The sequence below is a fragment of the Elephantulus edwardii genome, unplaced genomic scaffold (genome assembly GCF_000299155.1).
Source record: "Elephantulus edwardii isolate Elephantulus edwardi_28Jun2011 unplaced genomic scaffold, EleEdw1.0 scaffold00025, whole genome shotgun sequence".
Lineage (NCBI taxonomy): Eukaryota > Metazoa > Chordata > Mammalia > Macroscelidea > Macroscelididae > Elephantulus > Elephantulus edwardii.
Window position 1 is genome coordinate 24,234,560 of NW_006399775.1, and position 20,184 is coordinate 24,254,743.

Below are 20,184 nucleotides of genomic sequence, written 5' to 3' on the forward strand. Positions count from 1 at the left end.
CAGGTCCTCCTCAGTTTCAGCAAGCAGGGTTGTGTCATATGCACAACGCAGGTTGTTGATGTGTCTTCCTCCAATTCTGATGCCACATTTCTCCTCATAGAGCCCAGCCTCCCAGATAATCTATTCTGCATACAGGTCGAAAAGGTACAGAGATAGGATACATACCTGCTGTACACCCTTCCCAATTTTGAACCATGCAGCGTTTCCTTGCTCTGTTCTGACCACTGCCTCCTGGTCCAAGTATAGGTTTTGCAGTAGCACGATCAAGTGTTCTTGGATTCCCATTCTTCTCACACAGTTCTCTTCTCTAGTCAGTATGTTATGGTTCACACTGTCAAATGCCTTTGCATAGTCAATGAAACACAGATAGATATTTCTCTGGTACTCCCTGCTTTCAGCCACGATCCATCGAATATTTGCCACAATATCCCTGGTACCACAACCCCATCTAAACACAACTGTACTTCTGGTAGTTCTCTGTTGATGTGCTGTTCCAGTAGTTTTGGATAATCTTCAGCAGACTCTTGTTGCATGTGGTATTAATGATACTATTTGATAATTTCAACATTGTGTCGGATCACTCTTCCAGTCAGTCGGCCAAATGGTTGGTCTCCAGATTTCTTTTATTTTTTTCCTTTTTTTATTATTAATTTTAATGAAAATTTACAGAGATTTTGGATTTTCATTTATTCATTGTTACACTTTTCTCCCAGCCCAACTCCCTCCAGTTCATTCTTCTCTTTGAAAAGTAAAAGAAAAATTCTTTCATTGTTATACATTCCTCCCCCCAAGTCCACTCCACTACGCAGCCTTCGTTCTGGACTCATGTCATGACAATAATACCTAATCGTATATACCTTTTAAACAATTTGTTCTCCAGATTTCTTGACACAACTTGGTGAGCATAACTTTCATATTTTGAGAAGCAATCAACCCAGATAAATTATCTGTCAAATCTCCTTCTAATTCAGTGCTACACTGCAGACTCTGGCACAATGGCAGACTCAAATCCAAACTTCCACTATTTCTTAGTTGAATTTCATTTCCCCTCTGTACAACTGATAGTATATTGTTTCCCTCCTAGTAATTTTATTATAAATAGATGAGCTCAAATAGGTAAAAAAAGTTCTGTAAATAATAAAATAAAATGAAGGATGCAGCATAATTAGCACATTTTTTTCTTTTCCTTAGGGGAAAGCATGAACGCAGTTCCCCACTACCATAAACTATGCAGTCAAGTTTCCCCACATTTGAAGAAACTGCAGGGGTCAGCATATTCAGAGTGCAATGGATAAGCCTCGCCCAGGGTTCACCTTTGTGATCATGGTATCTCCTTTGCCAGGTAATATAGCACATAAATATTTAAAGAGACTTCCATTTAGTATCCCCTCATTGCTTTGATTCAGACTTTATAGGATGAAATAACGCTACCTGCTCTTTTTAAGAATTTTCTCTGTATTGTCAAAATTCAAGTTCATTCAACATATATTCTACCCCCAGCCTACTATGGAAAGACACTTATAGATCATTCTACCTTTTGGATGAAGAAAAATTATTCTAATAGCAAAAGGACTTATCATCTTTGGTCACAAAGTTTCAAGTGATGTATATCCTTAAAAGCTCAAAGGAACGATTAAAGTAAAAATACTCTTGTAATCCAGGTTTTATATCACTAATTTAATATTTTTTCCCCAGTATTCTTGCTGGTTACAGAGAATGCCAGTGGTCTATTGGGTAAGGAACTAGACTGTCAACTATACTGTGGTTCAATTCTACCAGCTGCTCCACAGGAAAAATATGGCCAATCTCCTCCTGTACAATTTATTGCCTCTGAAAACCTGAAGGAAGGTCAATTATTAGTTGATTCTGATTTGACAGCAAAGAACAACACTGTCAGTTGCACTGACAGTTATACACAGTTGGTTTCACTGTCAATTATATTTTCTATGTCCATTAGCCATCAGTTGCCCAAACTTTGTGTTTAAAACCAACAGGAAATTTATTCTAAGATATTTCTTTTTTAACATTTATTTTAATGAAACTTTACAGACACCTTGGATTTCCATTCATTCATTGTTGCACACTTTCCTCTCTGCCCATTCCACCCCCCGCCCCGCCCCAGTTCACTTTTCTCTTTGAAAAGTAAAAAAAAAAAATTATTTCGTTATCCATTCCAGTCCCCCAGTCCACTCTACTATGCAGCTTTCATTCTAAACTCTTATCATGAAAATTATACTTAATCATATATTTCTTAAAAAGAGCATACACATTAAAGCATTGTGACATGGAAATAAACTTAAGATGTCCTTTTTACTTTCTGGGATACGTTCACATCTAAAAAGATATTTGATCCTCACCTCAACCCCATCCAGGTGCATAAGTAGTGTTATTCTATTCCACAGAGGAATATAGGGAAGACGACCACCTTATCCAAAATCATACAGGCAGCCAATAAATGACAGTTCTGGATCCTCACCTTTAGAATGCAAGTAGTCTTTCTCCTCCACTACCCTGTGCACAAATCGCTTCTCCATACTTAATCATATTACTCTCATAACAATTTCCATTTATTAAGCATTGACCATGAGTTACATAGCTCTAGATATGTTACATGTAACATGGAAGCAAATAAATTACATGTATGAAATACACAGAGCAGGACTTGACACAATTTAATTATGTATCATTCACAGCAACTATTATTCTTCATTTTAATCCATACAACTCTTTCAATTTAAACACTTTATAATAATTTTCCTAATAATAAAACTGAGGAACTTGGGTAAATATTCAAGGTTGTAAAACCAAAAAAGTAATTGAACCCAGGATTTCAGCCCAGGTTTAACTAACTCCAGAACTCCCATACCTACACCTTTCTTTGATACTGAAAGTCAAAGAATGCACACAAACTAAAAAGACACACACACACACATCCTTATTTTTTTTTTTTAAAAAAAAAAGCAAATAAAAGGGCTTTGTGTTACCTTAATAGGCCAAGCTGGCAAAGGCTGTAAAAAGTTACATTCATAAGGGTAATCCACCATTGCCAGGTTCACCCAGGTTTCAGAAATCCAATCTTTCAACATCTTGACGTCTTGAAAATCTCCTAATGAGCTGCATAAGTGGAGGGTTCCAGAAAGCCACTGCAAACCACTGCCTAAGAATGGAATTACATGGCTCAGAATTAATTCTAAAAAGTACTAATCAGCAGAGGGCTTTATAGATCAATTATCCCTAACTTAGTAGTTTAGAAAACTTTATCTTGGGGCGCTCTGGTGGCCTAGTGGCAAGGAGCTGCAACTACAATCCCAGAGGCACACGGTTCGAATCCACCAGATGCTCTGCTGGGGAAGGAGGGACAATCTCCTCCTGTACCAGTCAGATCTGATTTGATGGTACATGCACACAAAAATAATAAAATAAAATAAATTTTAAAAGAAAAGAAAACTTTATCTTCTGTTTAACCCAAAATGCTTCTTCAATATTAATTTTTTTAAAAACTGGATAATCTTATAATAGACATGTCACAGATCTTACTAGAATCATATTCTGAGCTATCCTTCCCTTTTTTTGAGGCACAATATTCAACTGTAATTTTTAAAAAAATAATAATGTGTAAATTTTGAAATAATATAAAAAGAACTTTCTAGTTTTTATTTGATTTGTATTAAAATCAGTAAGGCAGAGGCAAACAAAATTTGTTTTTAAAAATTAAAAAATAAATAAATAGGCCAAGAGGTTAAAGTTATTCCATAAAATAAAATACCCAAATGAACACTTGATTATTTTATTTAAATAATTATCAGAATAAAATATTCAAAAGTGCTTAATTTCATCCATCGTTAGGCAAGTCAAATTTAAAATGTAATCGCATACCTCTTCATAACCACTAAGGAAAGTGTGCTGCCCTAACGACTAAAACCCATTGCCATTGAATGGATTCCAATTTTGGCAACCCTTCATCTGGTTTCCAAGGTGGTGAATCTTTTTTTTCTTATTTTTTTATGAAATTTTATTTTATGTGTGTGTGTGTGTGTGTGTGTGTGTGTACCGTCAAATCGGATCTGACTGGTACAAGAGGAGACTGTCCTTCCTTCTCCAGGAGAGCCTCTGGTGGATTTGAACTGAGTGCCTCTGAGATTACAGTGCAGCTTCTTGACACTAGGCCACCAGAGCTCCCTAAGGCTGTAAATCTTTATGGGATGATACTGTCTACCTTTCTCCCTCGAAGTAGCTGGGGATTTGAACACTGAGCTTTTAGATAGCAGCACAACACCTAATACATTATATCACATTACAGCTTTAGAGACCTTATAGAGAAACTTGCTTTTGTTATATAGGGTTATTATGAGTCAAAATCAACTGAATAACACATACAACATATTCACCAGAGCAGTAAAAACAAAACAACAACAAAAATTTAGTGTTAGGGAGGATATAAAGCAACTAAAATACTAAACAGGTCAATTTAGATGGAAGATCAATTTAGTAAAATAATTTTGGAAAACTAGTTTGCAGTGACTGTCAAAACCCACTAAACACATTTATGCTCATAGAGGCAAAACCAATTGTACGTGATTAGAAGGAAAGCTGGTGGTGTCATTTGTTACATGTCAGACTGTGAACACTGATTAGCAGTTCAAATCCACTAGTTGTTTCCCAGGAGAAAGATGGGTAGTCTCTTCATGTGATTTACAGCTCAGAAACCCAATGGAAAGTCACTCTGAATCAGACTTGATTTAAGGCTGTTGTTTTGAAGACATGTATGAGAATATTTATAGTAGCACCATACATATACCCAAAATAAGAAACAGCTCCAATGTCCACTATCAGGAAACTGGACAGCAGAAGTAAACTAAAGCATGTTCACTCAGTAGAATACTATAGAGCACTGAGAATGTATAAACAAAAATTAAATCAAATAAAGGGATGGAACTAACAGTGTTGACCAAAAGACGGAAAACACAAAATATACATATTAATCCATTTTAAGGGGGCTCTAGTGGTATAGTGGGTAAGGAATTGCACGGCCCCAATCCGAATACCAGCTCCTCCGTGGGAGAAAGATGGGCAATTTCCTACTGTACAATGTGTTGTTATGTTGTTGTGTAACTTTGAGTCAGAACTGACCCATAGCTGACCCTCTGGAAGGTTGTCCAAGGCAGTTAATCGCACATGAGGAGATTGTCCGTCCTTCTCCTACTGTGTAATTTACAGCATCTAAAAACCCACCATAGAGTCAGCTATAAATTGGTTCTGACTTGAAGGCAATGAGTTTGTATGGATACAATTTTTAACTAGTAAAAAATTAAGAGCAGGAAAAATTAGTTAATCTGTTGTTTGAGAAGTGAGGTTAGTGATTATCTTGGTGAACAAGGAGGGAGTGAACAGAAAGGGCATGAGAGGATTTCAGAGACACTAATGACATTCTCCTTCTGATTTGGATAATGGTTACACTATGTATTTGATTTGTGAAAATTCATCAGGCCATATCTTCTTATAATTGTGCTTTGCCATATATATTGTATACTTTAACAAAATTTATTTAAAATGTGGAAAATGTTGAATTTTACAAATGGAAGGTAAAAAATGGGAGGGGGGGAACACACACATTAACTCCATGCCCCTGATTAAAACTTACTTGTAGCTGCAAATTTATCAATGACACCCCAGGATCTCCGGATACTCTCTGGACAATGTGGGCCACTTTTCTGAAAGTCTCTAGTTACAATCTCCATAAACACACCACATTGTACCAAATCTTCAAACTGCCAGATAGGTGCAGAGGCTGCTAGAGCGCTAAACGGTAAGATATAAATGAAAAGGGGTGGGGGAAAATGTAATTAATCTAATTCAAAGTTTAAAATTGAAACTGAGAGTAAACAAAAATGATGAGGAAAAATTGGAAATTTCCATTAAATAGAACAGAAAATATTTTACTCAAAACAGGTATCTTTGTCTTGTCACTAAGAAGTGCTCACAACCAACAGAAACACGCTTACCCAACCACTAAATGAGGGTATTTCATCCTGAACCATGCTGCAAGCATGCCTCCATAAGAGCCCCCTAGTGCAATGACAGGTTGATTTGCAGCTCCTGGGATTGTTTGTTTCAAGTGTTTGATTAACTCAGCAAAATCAGCCAAAGCTTGTTCTGATGTCAGAAAATTCAAGTGTCTGATATCCTAAAGAAAAATAACAAAGAGCATGGGTATAAGTGTGTACATAATAGCAGCTTAGCATAGCACAGGTCTAGGAAAGAGCCAGAGTCGGATAAGCTTTTCTCCAAATAGAATTTTGAGGCAATTGAGCTAATATGTCCAGTCAGCAATAGTAGTGCTGACTTTAACAGCTCATAAAAAGATGGTCTCAAGTTTAAAAACATATCTTGCATTCAAAAATAAATTCTATGAAATACTATATTAAAGATCCGGTTGGGGCTGTAAAAATAATAAAAACAAAATAAATAACATTTAACAGCAATGATGCTGGGGGAAAAAATCTAAACATTAAGAGACTACTGCTATATAGAGCTTCATACATTTAAAATGGCTAAAAGGCAAAGGTAAAATAAATCTTGTGGGAAATTAAGGTAAAAACTTTCAGTAAAAATAACTCATCCTTCATCATCAGAAAGATTCCATACTACCATCTCAACAAACTGAAACAAATTAGCCTGCCTGCTCTAAGACAGGAGGAGAAACACAACATGGAACATTTACTTTAAGATATTTGTGGTCAAGTAGCTTAATACAGTGATCCTAGAGAAAAGAAAAATGCACAAAGTAATGCCAGGTTCATCTAGTCCTTTGTTTGGATACAATTTTTCTATTGTAGTATAGAAAACAGGTAGAGCTAAAAGAGAGCTCAGTTAAACAGGCTAATGAGGTATTTTTAAAGTAAGTCCACAAATTCTTGACACTCCTTCCATCAAAAGGTAAAACCTAATTATCTTCCTTTTGCACTTAGAGATTTTGTTCTAATGAAGAAAACAAGGCAGAAGTGAAAGTGTGTGACTTCCAAGTCTAGGTCATAAAAAGTATTAGAGCTTTGGTCTTGTTTTCCTAGGTCACTAACTGTGAGGAAGCTAGTACGATGCCATGAACACACACACTCAACGGGGGGCCTGAAGAAGGTCATGGGGAAAGAAGCCCAGGCCCCTCTTGCCAACATCAAGCATTAGTTTATAGATCTCCCGGCCCCAAGCAAGTCTTTAGACACCAGTCAATGAGACCCTCTGAAACAGAACCACCTAGTAATGCTACTCTTAATTCCTCACCCACAAAGTTGTAAATGGTTTCTGCTGCTTTAAGCCACTAAATTGTAAGGTAATTTGTTATTCAGCACAAGATAAATAACACAGATACCCACCAATATTGGACTATCATCCTCTGTTTGATCTTCACTTTTAGTCTTAGTTGTCTTTTTGACACATTTCATTGTTTGACATGTTGTTCCTAAATCACACAATTCCCATTTTACTTCTTTCAATATACATCCATAGGACACCTGCTCTCAAAACATACATCACCTACTCATTTAGTCTTCTCCTTACCAAAGGTATGCTTCTGGTATCTCTTTTTTCATTATGTCTCACTCTTTTTTAATCTCTGTAAGGAGTTGTGCTGCCCATCCACAATCCAGGTCTGGTGGGTTCTAACCCACTAGCTGATCCACAGCAGAAAAATGAGAAAGTATCTCCTATGCAATTTGAAACTCTCGAGAGGGTCAACTATGAGTCAGTTCCACTTAGTGGCACATAACAACATGGTGACATAGTAGTTAACGTGTTCTGCTGCTAATGTAAAGGTCGGCAGTTTGAACCTACCAGCCATTCTGTGGGAGAAAAGAACTATAGATCTGCTTCCATGAAGATTTCAACCTTGGAAACTCCATGAGGCAATGCTGTGCTGTTCTAAAGGGTAGGAATTTATGTGATGCATACAATAAAGATGCATAGTTAAGTGGGGGGGTTTACCCTAATCCTTGCATAGTGTTTTAACATCCCTCATGGTACTAGCAAATATTGTGAGCACATGAAAGAAAAGAAGCATATCAAATAGAATCATAATTGCATTTAACTACTAGCGACCCATGTAACCCAGGGACTCAGGAGGGGAATTATGTTCCTATGTGTAAAAAGCCGATTCCTGAGCTATCAACTCACTAACTAGTTATTAATTAATAAACTAAAAAAAGAATTTCCTACTAAGTCTGGAAAATATTAGTAAATTACACATTTTCTTTCCTTTTATTTATATTAGTTATAAGCCTCTAAAGACACAAATTAAAACTCCTTTGAATACAGGCAGCCTAGAAATTGAGTAGCTCAAGTTCTAACTTAGAATTTGCCAAATCCATGTGAGATTATATATATATATATAAAATATATATATCAAGTGATATATATATTATATATACTAATGGTATGTATGTAAGATGATCACAGTTAGAACATCAACATTTTCAATTTAATACCATTTTACTTGAATATTAAGTAGGAAAAACAACTGATACATAAAGCCCTCAGTTTTGCCAATATTCTTGCTTGTGAGTTATTTAAAGAAAAATACTAAGTGTTAATACATGTGGCAAGTAAACACAGCCAGCATTATAGAAGTAGTCTATGAATAACTTGAGCTCTGATAGTCTAGTGGTAAGGAGTTTCACTGCCATCTCAAAGGCACAGGGTTTGAATCCATCAATTGCTCTGTGGGAGAAAGATGGGCAATCTCCTCCCATGTAATTTTTTGTCTCTGAAAACCATTAGAGGTTCAGTTAGGTGTCTGTTCTACTCAACAGTACACAACAACAAAAACAATATACGAATAACTCAGTTAAAGAAGTTTTCTAGTTCATTAGATACAGAATCTGCAGCCAAATCTCCTAGTTGGTATAGCAAAGGCCAGAAAGAATTTCAAGTGGCCACTGACCCTCATCAAATCATAGCAACTACCTGTCCTTATTTTATTGAATACATTTTATTTAAAATGCCTTAAAAACAAATATTTGAGTGCTCATTATATATTTGTTGTAGAAGATACAATAAATTAAGTGTAATAATTTATAGAACAGAAATGACATTGACACTGACCTTTTTGAAACACTACAGTTTTCTGCACTTTCTCTAAAGCCATGGATTAAGATTTGTGTCTATATATAACCTTGTCACACTGAGTTCAGAAATACTTTACATTAGAAATAATAATAATAATCACATCAAATTATATCTAAAATAAAAGATTACGTAAAACATATGGAGAGTTTAAGCAGAACAAATGAAAAGTATCAATTTTCCCCCCTCACAATAATCATTAGAAAATTCTACAATTCCAAATAAAAATTTTAAGCTAAACATTTAAACTAAAACAAAACATAGACATTTACCTTAAATGAGTTGGCACCAAAGGGGAGTGACTCTCCGTAGTATCGATGTTCAGCAAAAACCAGCATAGCTTTCATCTCCTCAGCCACATCCCACATAAACCCCTAGAAAGTGTTCACAAATTCATAGGATAAATCAGAGCAAGAAGGCAAGCAGCTGTAACCCAAGACCACCAGTAAGGTGATAAAGCATCCTCCCTTCCCCCCTTTACATCTACACCTCTGTTCAGCATGAAGAAGCCAGAGAGTCGGCATCCAATTCCCAAATCAATAAGACAGTTGGTTTAATTACTATTGGAAAATGCTTGTCATTCCTTTGTAGCATCTGATCCCCACTGGACCCTCATCATTTCCTTCACCTACTCCCCCCACCGACCAAACTGTGCAGCTCTGCAACTGCATCCTGGCCCATTCTCACCCTTCTGTTCCCAACTCTCACCTCCTTGTACCCCCAATATGTTTTTCCCAATAAAAAAAAATTTAAAAAAACAAATTCATAGGATAAACCAAGATGTGAAAAATGTCATTTAAACAAATTATTTGCAAACCATATGAAATGGATGTTAAACTAAACAAAGAGATCTCTAAGAAAGTATAATTTATATCTGATCCACAGATAAATGATGTAATTGCTACTTCACTGTTGCACTTCTATCTTATAATGTATTAGAGTTGAACCATTTTTATAAAGCCAAGTTTGCTTAGCTACCAGTTACTCTAATTTTATTCATCTGACAGTGCCCTAAATTCAACATTACATCTAAGATGCTGCTGTTGTTGTTGTGTACCATCAAGTCAGAATCAACTCATAGTTGACCTCCAGCAGGTTTTCAGAAGCAGTAAACAGCATGGAAGGAGACCACCCATCTTTCTCCCTCCTGAACAGTCGAACCACATGCCTTTGAGTTAGCACCATAGCTCTTTACCACTAGGCTACCAAAACAAATGATCTTCAAGTTTTCATCAGGTTTTACCGTGTACCAAAAATTCTAGGAAATAGTTAAGGATACCTAAGTTATCCTCCTATTCATAAACATTTACAATATAAAACAAAAAATTCAAATAAGTAGATTGGACTCCCTTTTTGGGATTTGTACTTCTTTATTTATTTGATAAATAGTAGCTAACAATGCCTAATATTGTCAACATTGTGTTAGACTCTGTTCTAAGCATTTGTTATGTATTAATCCATTTCATTGTCATGACAATCCTATAGATGCACATCGATTGAGCCTCTTTACACCTACAATTTGTAATTAAATAATCACTGCATTTTTTTTTCATTGCCTCAGCTACATCTTCAAAATTCTTCTAAACAGCATTCTAGGCAGTTGATACCAAGTGATTGGACTTAGTTCTTGCACAAGGAGCCCTAGTGGTTAACTGCTCAATTACTGAGCCAAAGGTCGGTAGTTCCCATCCTGCTTCATGGCAGTTTACTTCCAAAAAGATACCTAAACCTTGTAAACTCTATGGGCAGTGCTGCCCTGACCAACAGGGGACACTATGAATCAGAATTAAATAACTAGCAATGGGTTCTTGTTGCTGTTGTTGTTATGTGCCGTCGAGTCTCTTGCAACTCATAGCGACCCTATGTACAACAGCCCTAAATTCTGCTCTGTCCTGTGCCAATTGCACTGTCTCTGACACTCCCATCCCGATTACCCCAGTCACTGAATCATTCCACCTCATAGAGGGCCTTCCCTTCACCCTCCCAAGCATTATGTCCCTCTCCAAGGACCAGTCTCTCCAACATGTCCAAAGTATGTTAGATGGAGCCTCAGAATCCTTGCCTCCAAGGAGCCACCCGGTTTAACCCTTTCCAGGACAAATCTGTTTGTTTTCCTAGCAGTCCATGGTACCCTCAATACTCTTCTCCAGCACCACAGCTCAAAGGCATCAATTCTCCTTCTATCCTCCTTAGTCATTGTCCAACTCTCTGATGCATAACAAGTGATAGTAAAGACCATGGCCTGTATCAGATGCACCTTAGTCTCCAGAGAGACACCATTGCTCTTTAGTACTTTGGAGAGGTCCCTAACAGCAGACTTTGCCATTGCAATACTCTTTTAAATTTCCTGGCTACTGGTGCCAAGAGTGTTGACTATGGAGTCAAGCAAACTAAAGTTGTGAACACTCTCAATCTCTTCACTATCCATCCTGATGCTGCCAATTGGTCCAGTGGTGAGAATCTTTGTCTTCTTGGAAATGACACAACCCTGCTTGCTGAAACTGAGGAAGACACAACACAACATAGCAATGGGCACAAGGGGTTTTTGTTTGTTTTTCAATTTAGCACAGATGATTAAAACTACTTGCCATTCTTAGAACCACTGTTGTTTTTAAGTTACTACTCCATAACTGCTAACACAAAGGCCATTTAATTTTATGAATGAAATATTATAACATCTATTCAACAAATGGAAAACTATCGGAACACAGCACTGCTAACGCAAAGCAATTCAAATATACCAGTGGTTTCTCAGAAACCCAATAAAGAGTTCAGTGATGAGTTCTTTCAGAGTTAAGGGCAATGAAAAGATTCTCTAAGCACTAAGAACTTTTAAATGTCTTTGTCTGCTTTGACAAGTTAATGAACAATTTTAGGATCTATAATGCATAATTTTGTTTTGGCTTTGCAATGCTCCAGTGCAATTTTTAGAGTCTCTTCTGACATCCATTTAAAACTTTTTGTGACCCCTCTGTTTTTGTAATGACCTTTTGCTTTCATCATGGATGATATCATCCCACAATTCATCTGGTCTTCGATCACAGGTGTTCAATGCCTCAAACCTATTCCTAAGATGATCTTGAAATTCAGATGGAATTGATTCAAGATCATATCTAGGTTCTTGTGGACTTATTTTCATTTTCTTTGGCCTCTATTTGAACTTGCATATAAGTACTTGATAGTCTGACCCACAGACCATCCCTGCCCTAGTTTTGACTGCCAATATTGAGCTTCTCCAATGATTTCTTCCACAAATGTAGTCAATCTGATTCATATTAAGCCCATCAGGTGAGATGCATGTTATACTCATCACTTGTATCTTTTAAAAAAGATATTTGAAATGAAAAAAAATCACCATAAATACAAAATTCAATTATTCTTTTTTCAGCCTCATTTCTATCACTGAGCCCGTATTTTCAAACTACTATACCTTCTTTACTGTTTCCAACTTTTGTATTCCAGTCACCAATTATGATTAATGCATCTTGATTGCATGTTCGGTCAATTTCAAGATTTGGTAAAAATTCTCAATTTCTTCCTCTTTGGCTCCAAATGTAGGAGCACATATTTGAATAATAAAACTGCTTTCTTTCCAAACCTGGGCATAAGGTATTATATCTGTTTTGTTATTTGTGCTCATCTTTCCCTTCCTTCCACAACCACACATCTTGAATATTTCTCAGTTTGTCTGTTTTCCACATTTTTTTATTTATCTCTACAGATCAGTAAGTAACTCTTGGCTGTATTTTAGACTGCTGAGTTCTGAGAGAGTCTATTAAGCCACAGACTTTTCATCAAGAATAATGTCACCAGAAACTGAGCCCCAAAGTGTTGTAAAGGGCATGGGGGAGGGGGAATCCTTGCTGCTTAATTTTTTTTTACAAATTTAAGGAAAAATATGATGAAATTATACTCCTTTACATGTTACCCATGGTGTTTAATGGAGCTCCCCGATTAAAATAGGCTTGGAAGCAGGAATGGCATCCACTACATAAATAACTTGCCTCCAGAAACTCTATGAACTTAGAGAAACTATGAAAGTTATACAAATGTTCAGGTCTTTCATTAACAGGGTTGCTATGAGTTGTCTGCGACTCAATGGCACTTAACAACAATAACAAGTCGTATTAACGAGACTTTCTTATTTGTATATGGATATTATCCTATCACTCACAACATTATATTTTAGGATAGAACTTGAAAACTGCACTGGAGCTACAAGAAGCCAAACAAAAGGAAAATATGCTGAAGTAAAAGATCTGAACAGAAGATTCAAAGGGCAGCTTGGGAAGACAAAGCAAAGTATTATAATGGGAACTTACAGAGAGCTGGAATTGGAGAATAAAATGGGAAGAACTTCTTCTGCATTTCTCAAGCTGAGAGAAATGAAAAATAAATTTAAGCCTCAAGTTGTAATATTGAAAGATGCTATGGGCAATATATTGAATGACCCAGAAAGCATCAAAAGAAGATGGAGAGAATACACAAAATCATTGTCCCAGAAAGAACTGATTAACACTGAAAAATTTCAGGAAGTACCATATGAACAGGAATCAATGGTAATGAAGGAGGAAGTGAAGCTGCATTGAAGGAATTGGCAAAAATGAAAGCCCCAGGAATTAATGGGATACCAATTGACTTATTTCAATTTACTGATACAGCCTTGGATGCGCTCACTAGTCTATGGCAGGGAAATTGGAAGAGATCTATATTTGTTCACATTCCCAAGAAAGGTGATCCAATTGAATGTGCAAACTATCGAACAATAATATTAATATCACATGCAAGGAAAGTACTGCTGAAGATCATTTAAAAACAGCTGAAACAGTACACAGATAGGAAACTTCCAGAAGTTCCAGTAAGAGTTAGAAGAAGATGTGAGATGGAACCTGGCTGAAAATAAAAAATACCAGAAGAATGTCTATCTGTGCTTTACTGACTTTGTGAAGTCATTTGACTGTGTGGATCATAACAAGTTGTGGCTAACAGTGAGAAGAATGGGAGTCCCACTTGAGAAGAATGGAATCCCAGAGCACTTAATTTTGCTCATACAAACCTAGACCTGGACTAAGAGGCTGTTGTGCAAACAGAGCAGGAGAACACTGCATGGTTTAAAATTGAGAAGGGAGTACACCAGGGTTGTATTCTCTCACCATATCTATTTAATCTGTATGCTAAGCAAATTATTCTAGAAGCTGGATGCTATGAAGAGGAATGTGGCATCAGGATTGGAGGGAGACGCATCAGATATGCAGATGTGCAATATGTAAATGACACAACTTTGTTTGTGAGGAAGACTTGAAGCCCTTGCAGAAGATCAAGAAATGCAGCCTTCGGTGTGGATTGCATCTCAGTGTCAAGGAAATGAAGATTCTTACCACTCAACCAATAGGCAACATCATGATGGATGGAGAAGAGATTGAAACTGTTAACAACTTCAACTTGCCTGGATTCACTATTAACACCCTTAATACCAGCAGTCAGAAAATAAGGAGATACACTGCACTGGGGAAATCTGCAGTTAGGAACCTCTCCAAATTACTGAGGAGTAAAGGTGTCAGTATGAGGTCTAAGGTGTGTCTGATTCAGGCTACAGTCTTTCCAATCACTTGTTATGCATTTGAGAGCTAGACAGTAAATAAGGATAACAGAAGAATTGATACCTTAGAGCTGTGGTGTTGGAGAAGAGCACTGAACATCCCTTGGATGGCCAAAAGAATGAAGAGATATGTCTTGGAGAGGGTGCAGCTGGAGTGCTCTTTGGAGGCAAGAATGATGAGGCTTCACCTCACACACTCTGGGCATGTTGCTAGGAGGTGCTATTCCTTGGAGAGGGACCTGATACTAGGATGGGGGGAGGGGTGGCAAAGGAGAGGAAGACCCTTGACCAGGTGGATTGATATGGTGACTGCCACAATGGGCTCCTGTGTGTCAGGAAGGCACAGGATAGAAGAGGGTTCAGAGCTTTTCTTCATAGGGTTCCTATGAGTACTCAACTCAATGGCACCTAAGAACAATATAAGCATATGAATATGATCTGTAGTGTGTTCTATAACTCTAATTTGTTCCTTAAGAAAAATCAACTCACTGCCATTTGTCTGTAGATCTTAACATCTAGAACAAGCATTATCTCCTCAACCTAACAAGACTAATACAGTTAACTATTCATTCCCGGCATCTATTTAAAGAATATCTTTATTTTCTCAAAAAGATTTTCACAGTATATTAGAACATTATATACAAGCAATGATCTAACGTTCTTTTTTTAAATTTAATGTTATTACTGGTGACGTAACAAAGCTGCACTGCAATCCCAAAGGCACTGTTTGAATCCATCAGCTATTCTGTGGGAAAAGGATGAGCAATCTTCTGCCTTGTGATCAGTTCTGACTTGATGGCACACAACAACTCGATAGTCCACAGTGAGTTGTGCTACTACCAAAGACCATTTATCCTATGATATAAACATTATTCTTATATCCATTTAACAAACAAAAAAAAACCCACACAGAGACATGGAAAGCTGACAGTTATATTACTTAAAAACCATACAGAGGCATGGAAAACTGACAGTTATATTATTTTTATGCTCACAAATATAAGAAAACTAGTAGAAAAGAAAACCTAAAGTAAAATATAGCTACAATTTTACCTTAGCCCATTCCTGTGTGAATATCAAACTTCGGTATGTTTTATTATTTTGCAATGACTTTATTTAGGTGTTATTCACTGATTCATCTAGTAAACATTTATTCAGTGCTAATTATATGCCCAGTATGGTACTGGATTCTTTGACTACAACACTAAACATACAAAACTCTATGGAATTTGTATAGTTTTATAGGCCATGGGGGGGGAAACCCAAGCCAGTAACAAAATAATTAAGTAAATAAATGCACTTTTATGTGATATATACTATAGGGGGGAAAACAGGAGAGACATGACATTCATGGAAGATACTAAAAATATGTGCTTTTTATACAAAATTTTAAAACACAAGCGGGCAAAAATAATAGAATCATTCATAGCCCTATTATGACAATGACATAGACAGAAGACTTGTTTGGTAGTATTTTTTTGTTCTGCTCTTACAAAACAAAAATTAGCATTATACTATCCCATTATCATCATCAACTGGGACAGTGGCATCCCAATTTTGAGAACAAAACAAAAAACTACATTTCTCGAATGATATAAAAAGCATCAAAAGAAAATGGAAGAAATACACAAGAGTATCTATACCAAAAAGAACTCATTGACAATGAACTATTTCAGAAAGGAGCATATGCTTACCCAAAAGTACTGAAGGAAGAAATCTAAGCTACATGGAAGGCCATGGCAAAAAGAAGTCCCCAGGAATTGATGGAATACCAATTCAGGTGTTTTAGGAAAGAGATGTAACCTGAATGTGCTCACCAGTCTCTGATAACAAATATGATAACCTGGCCAATTGACTTGAAGAGAATCATACTTTTTCTACTTAAAAAAAAATAAGTGATACAACAGAATGTGAAAATTATAAAAAAAATCATTAGCATCAGACACAACTAAAATCTTGCTGAAGATTGTTTTTAAATGGATGGAACAGTATAGCGACAGAGAATTCCCAGAAATTTAAACCAGATTCAGTACAGACTGTCATACAAGAAGTATCATTGCTGATGCCTGATGGATCTTGGCTGACTTGGAGCAAAGAATATCAAAAAGATGTTTACTTGTGTTCTACTGCTTTATTATTGTAATGTACCATTAAGTCAGAACTGACTTATATATAGCTGATCCTCCAGCAGATTTTCAGAGGCAGTAAATCACACAGAGACTGTCCATCCTTCTCCCTTGGAGGAAATGCTAGATTCAAATTGTGTGTCTTTTGGATTGATAGTATAGTTCCTTACCACTAGGCCACCTGTGCTCCCTGTTTTATTGATTATGCAAAGACATTTGATTGTGTGTATATGCAAAGACGTTTGATTGTGTGTAACATAACAAATTATGGATTACATGGAGGAGAATATGAATGAGAATCCCAGAACACTTAATTGTGCTCATGTGAAACCTATTCTTAGACCAGGAAGCTGCTGTCCAAACAGAACAAAGAATACTATTTGGTTTAAAATCAGAAAATGTGTGTGTAGAGCTGTACCCTTTCTCATAACTATTCAATCTCTATGCTGATCAAATCCCTCCAGAAGCTGAACTATAAGAAGATGACTGTGGCATCAGGATTGGAAGAAAACTCATAAAACTACACGTTTTATGTACATGTCACAACCCTGTTTGCTGAATAGAAGAAGACTTGAAGCACTTACTACAGAAGATCAAAGACCACAGGTTTCAGTATGGGTTACATCTCTACATCAAGAAAACAAAAATCCTTACCAATGGACCAATAGGATGGATCCACCATCAACTCCCATGGTGACAACAATCAAGAATTCAAAAGATGGGAGCTCTGGTGGCCTAGTGTCAAGAAGCTGCACTGCAATCCCAGAGGCGCATAGTTCGAATCCACCAGATGCTCTGCTGGGAAAGGAGGGACAATCTCCTCCTGTACCAGTCAGATCTGATTTGATGGTACACAGACACACAAAATAATAATAAAATTTTAAAAAAAGAAATCAAAAGATGTGTTGAATTGGGAAAATACATTGTCCAAGAACTTTCCAAAGTTCTAAAGATCAAGAATGTCAGTTTAAAGATATAGATGCACTTAACATAAGCCATGATCTTTTCAGTTGTTTCCAATGTATCTGAAAGTTAGACCGTGTCTGAGGATGACAAAAGAGTCAATGCTTTTGAATTGCAGTGTTGGCAAAGGGTAATGAATATATACCATGGACTGCAAAAAGAACAAATTGAAGGAAGTAGAACCACAGTTCTCCTTAGACACAAGGATGGTGAAACTTCATCTCACTTATTTTGGACATATATTCAGGAGGAACCAGTCAGTCCTGGGAGAGAGAAATTATGCTAGAAAACATAAACAAGTTCAGTGAAAGAAAAGAAGACCCTCAACAAAATGAGCTGACACAGCGACTACCACAATGTGCTTGCCCATGACAGAGATCTTGAGGACAGAATAGGATAAGGCAACGTTCTGATGTGTTGTTCACAGGGTCATTAGACGTCATAGTCAACTTGATAGCACCTAAGAACAGCAACAGCACTGTAAAATAAGGGAGTTCTGGTGGCCCTGTGCACAGGGAGTTTTGCTGCCGACAAAAAGACAGCCTAGATGATTAGAATCAGAGAAAGATGGTCAATCTCCTCCTATGTGATTTAGAGAGGAAAACCTGAAAACCTGCAAGATAGCTATGAGTCAGTTCTCATTGACTGCAATGAATGAGTGATTCTAAAATAAAGGAGTTTGGTGGCATAATCCATAGAGTAATAGATTTTTTTAAAAAAAAAATTATACCCTCAGAAACACAGAGGAAAGTCACTGTGAATTGGAACTGAGGAGACAGCAGTGATTTTGTGTTTTTATCTTTATTCTAAAATAGTATAATTAATAACTGCATTTCATTGTATGACTATACCTTAATCACGCTGTGTCATTAGGCACTTAGGTTTTTCACTTTTTTTTTTACTATTATAAATAGCTTTGTGATATCTTAGCAGAAAGTACCTGTTTCCTGACCACCTGTTCACTCCAAAAAACAAACAGCTAGAATTTTTTTCCTCTTTAAAATTTTATTTCCAAAAATAGGATTTTAAAAATACATTTATTGGTTTACACAATACAATAAAAATTACACAATAATTTATATACACTGTTTTTAATTCATGTACATTATGTTTATGCAATCTTTCATTTGCATTGTTTCATAAAATCATTCATATACACTGTATTTCAAATAAATAATTACTATTGATCTATGCCTATTAGTATCACATCTTTTCAAATCTCCATTGAATCTTACCTACTCCTTCATTTCTGCATCTGCCCACTAACCTCTGCCATCCTAGTGATTTCTACCCTTCCCATTTTACTGCCCCTTCCCTTTTTTCTGCCTCTTCCCTTTTTGAACATTTATACACATCTTGTTCAGTTATCCTATTTTTATAATAATGGTCTTATGCCGTGTTTGTCCTCATGAGACTAAATTATTTCACTCAGCATAATGCCCTCTAGACTTTCCCATGATATTTTATGAAATCATTATTCCTTAGTGCTGCATAGTATTTTGTGTAGATACGTGAGTGTACAGTTTCCCAACTATTCATTTGGCTGTTTTCATTTTCCTGTTATTGTGAATAACACTGCTATGAACACAGGTCTACAGGATTCCATTCTTTTCATTTATAATGTTTTAAAGTTGAACATGTAAGTTCATTGGATATCTGTATTTATTCTCTTAAACACCTTCTTTATTACTAGTTGGCTAATCTTTCTATATAAAGAATTACAGTAATGCTTTCTCACATACACTGCAAATATTTTTTAAATTTATGCTAATAAAAGGCCTAATGAGTAATTTCAGAAATCTGTACATACCGTATTATTGCAAAACCAGATGATGTCGCCTTCATTACCTGTATAGAAAAGTATTGATCCACCATCTTTCTTCCAATATTTATCAGATATCAAGTACCGCTGTTTAAAAGTTTTATCAATATTGAATCCAAAATGATCAACCTGTGATAAAAAAGACAAAGAAAAGTAATTACATGAAATATAGGTAAAGTAATGTAATCAATTCATTCATCAAATCCATTTTGAAGGGTTAACAGGCTTTAGAAGAGAAGATGAAGGGAAATTATATATTCTATATATATTTATTTATAATATGTTGTTGTTGTTAAGTGCCATCGAGTCTCAGGCGACTCATAGTGACCCTATGAATGAGACTCCTCGACGTTTGGGTGCCTTTCACCCTCTCTCCAAATTCATAGGGTTTCCAGAGACAAGCTATCATGGAAGTAGATGCCACTCCTCCTTCCAAGCTTGTTTTAATCGGGGAGCTACACCCTACTCTCTGTCCGCATTGGGTAGCCAACCATTAACGCATTTGACACATCAGTGTCACAGTGTTCAGCCTCACAGCAACCAAAGTAAAATGTTGTTGT

The 20,184-nt window shown here is 36.4% G+C and overlaps 1 protein-coding gene across 1 annotated transcript in view; it reads right to left on the minus strand.

Moving 5' to 3' along the window:
• The window catches only part of PRCP (prolylcarboxypeptidase (angiotensinase C)), a 115,795-nt gene that overhangs the window by 40,837 nt on the left and 54,774 nt on the right, over nucleotides 1-20,184 (minus strand). The window contains exons 2-6 of the mRNA XM_006882933.1: nucleotides 19,613-19,753; nucleotides 9,387-9,488; nucleotides 6,003-6,184; nucleotides 5,642-5,799; nucleotides 2,985-3,157 (exon numbers count right to left, since the gene is read on the minus strand). Of these exons, the coding sequence (XP_006882995.1) occupies nucleotides 2,985-3,157; nucleotides 5,642-5,799; nucleotides 6,003-6,184; nucleotides 9,387-9,482 (609 nt within the window). The 5' untranslated portion in view covers nucleotides 9,483-9,488; nucleotides 19,613-19,753. The remainder of the gene's footprint in view (nucleotides 1-2,984; nucleotides 3,158-5,641; nucleotides 5,800-6,002; nucleotides 6,185-9,386; nucleotides 9,489-19,612; nucleotides 19,754-20,184) is intronic.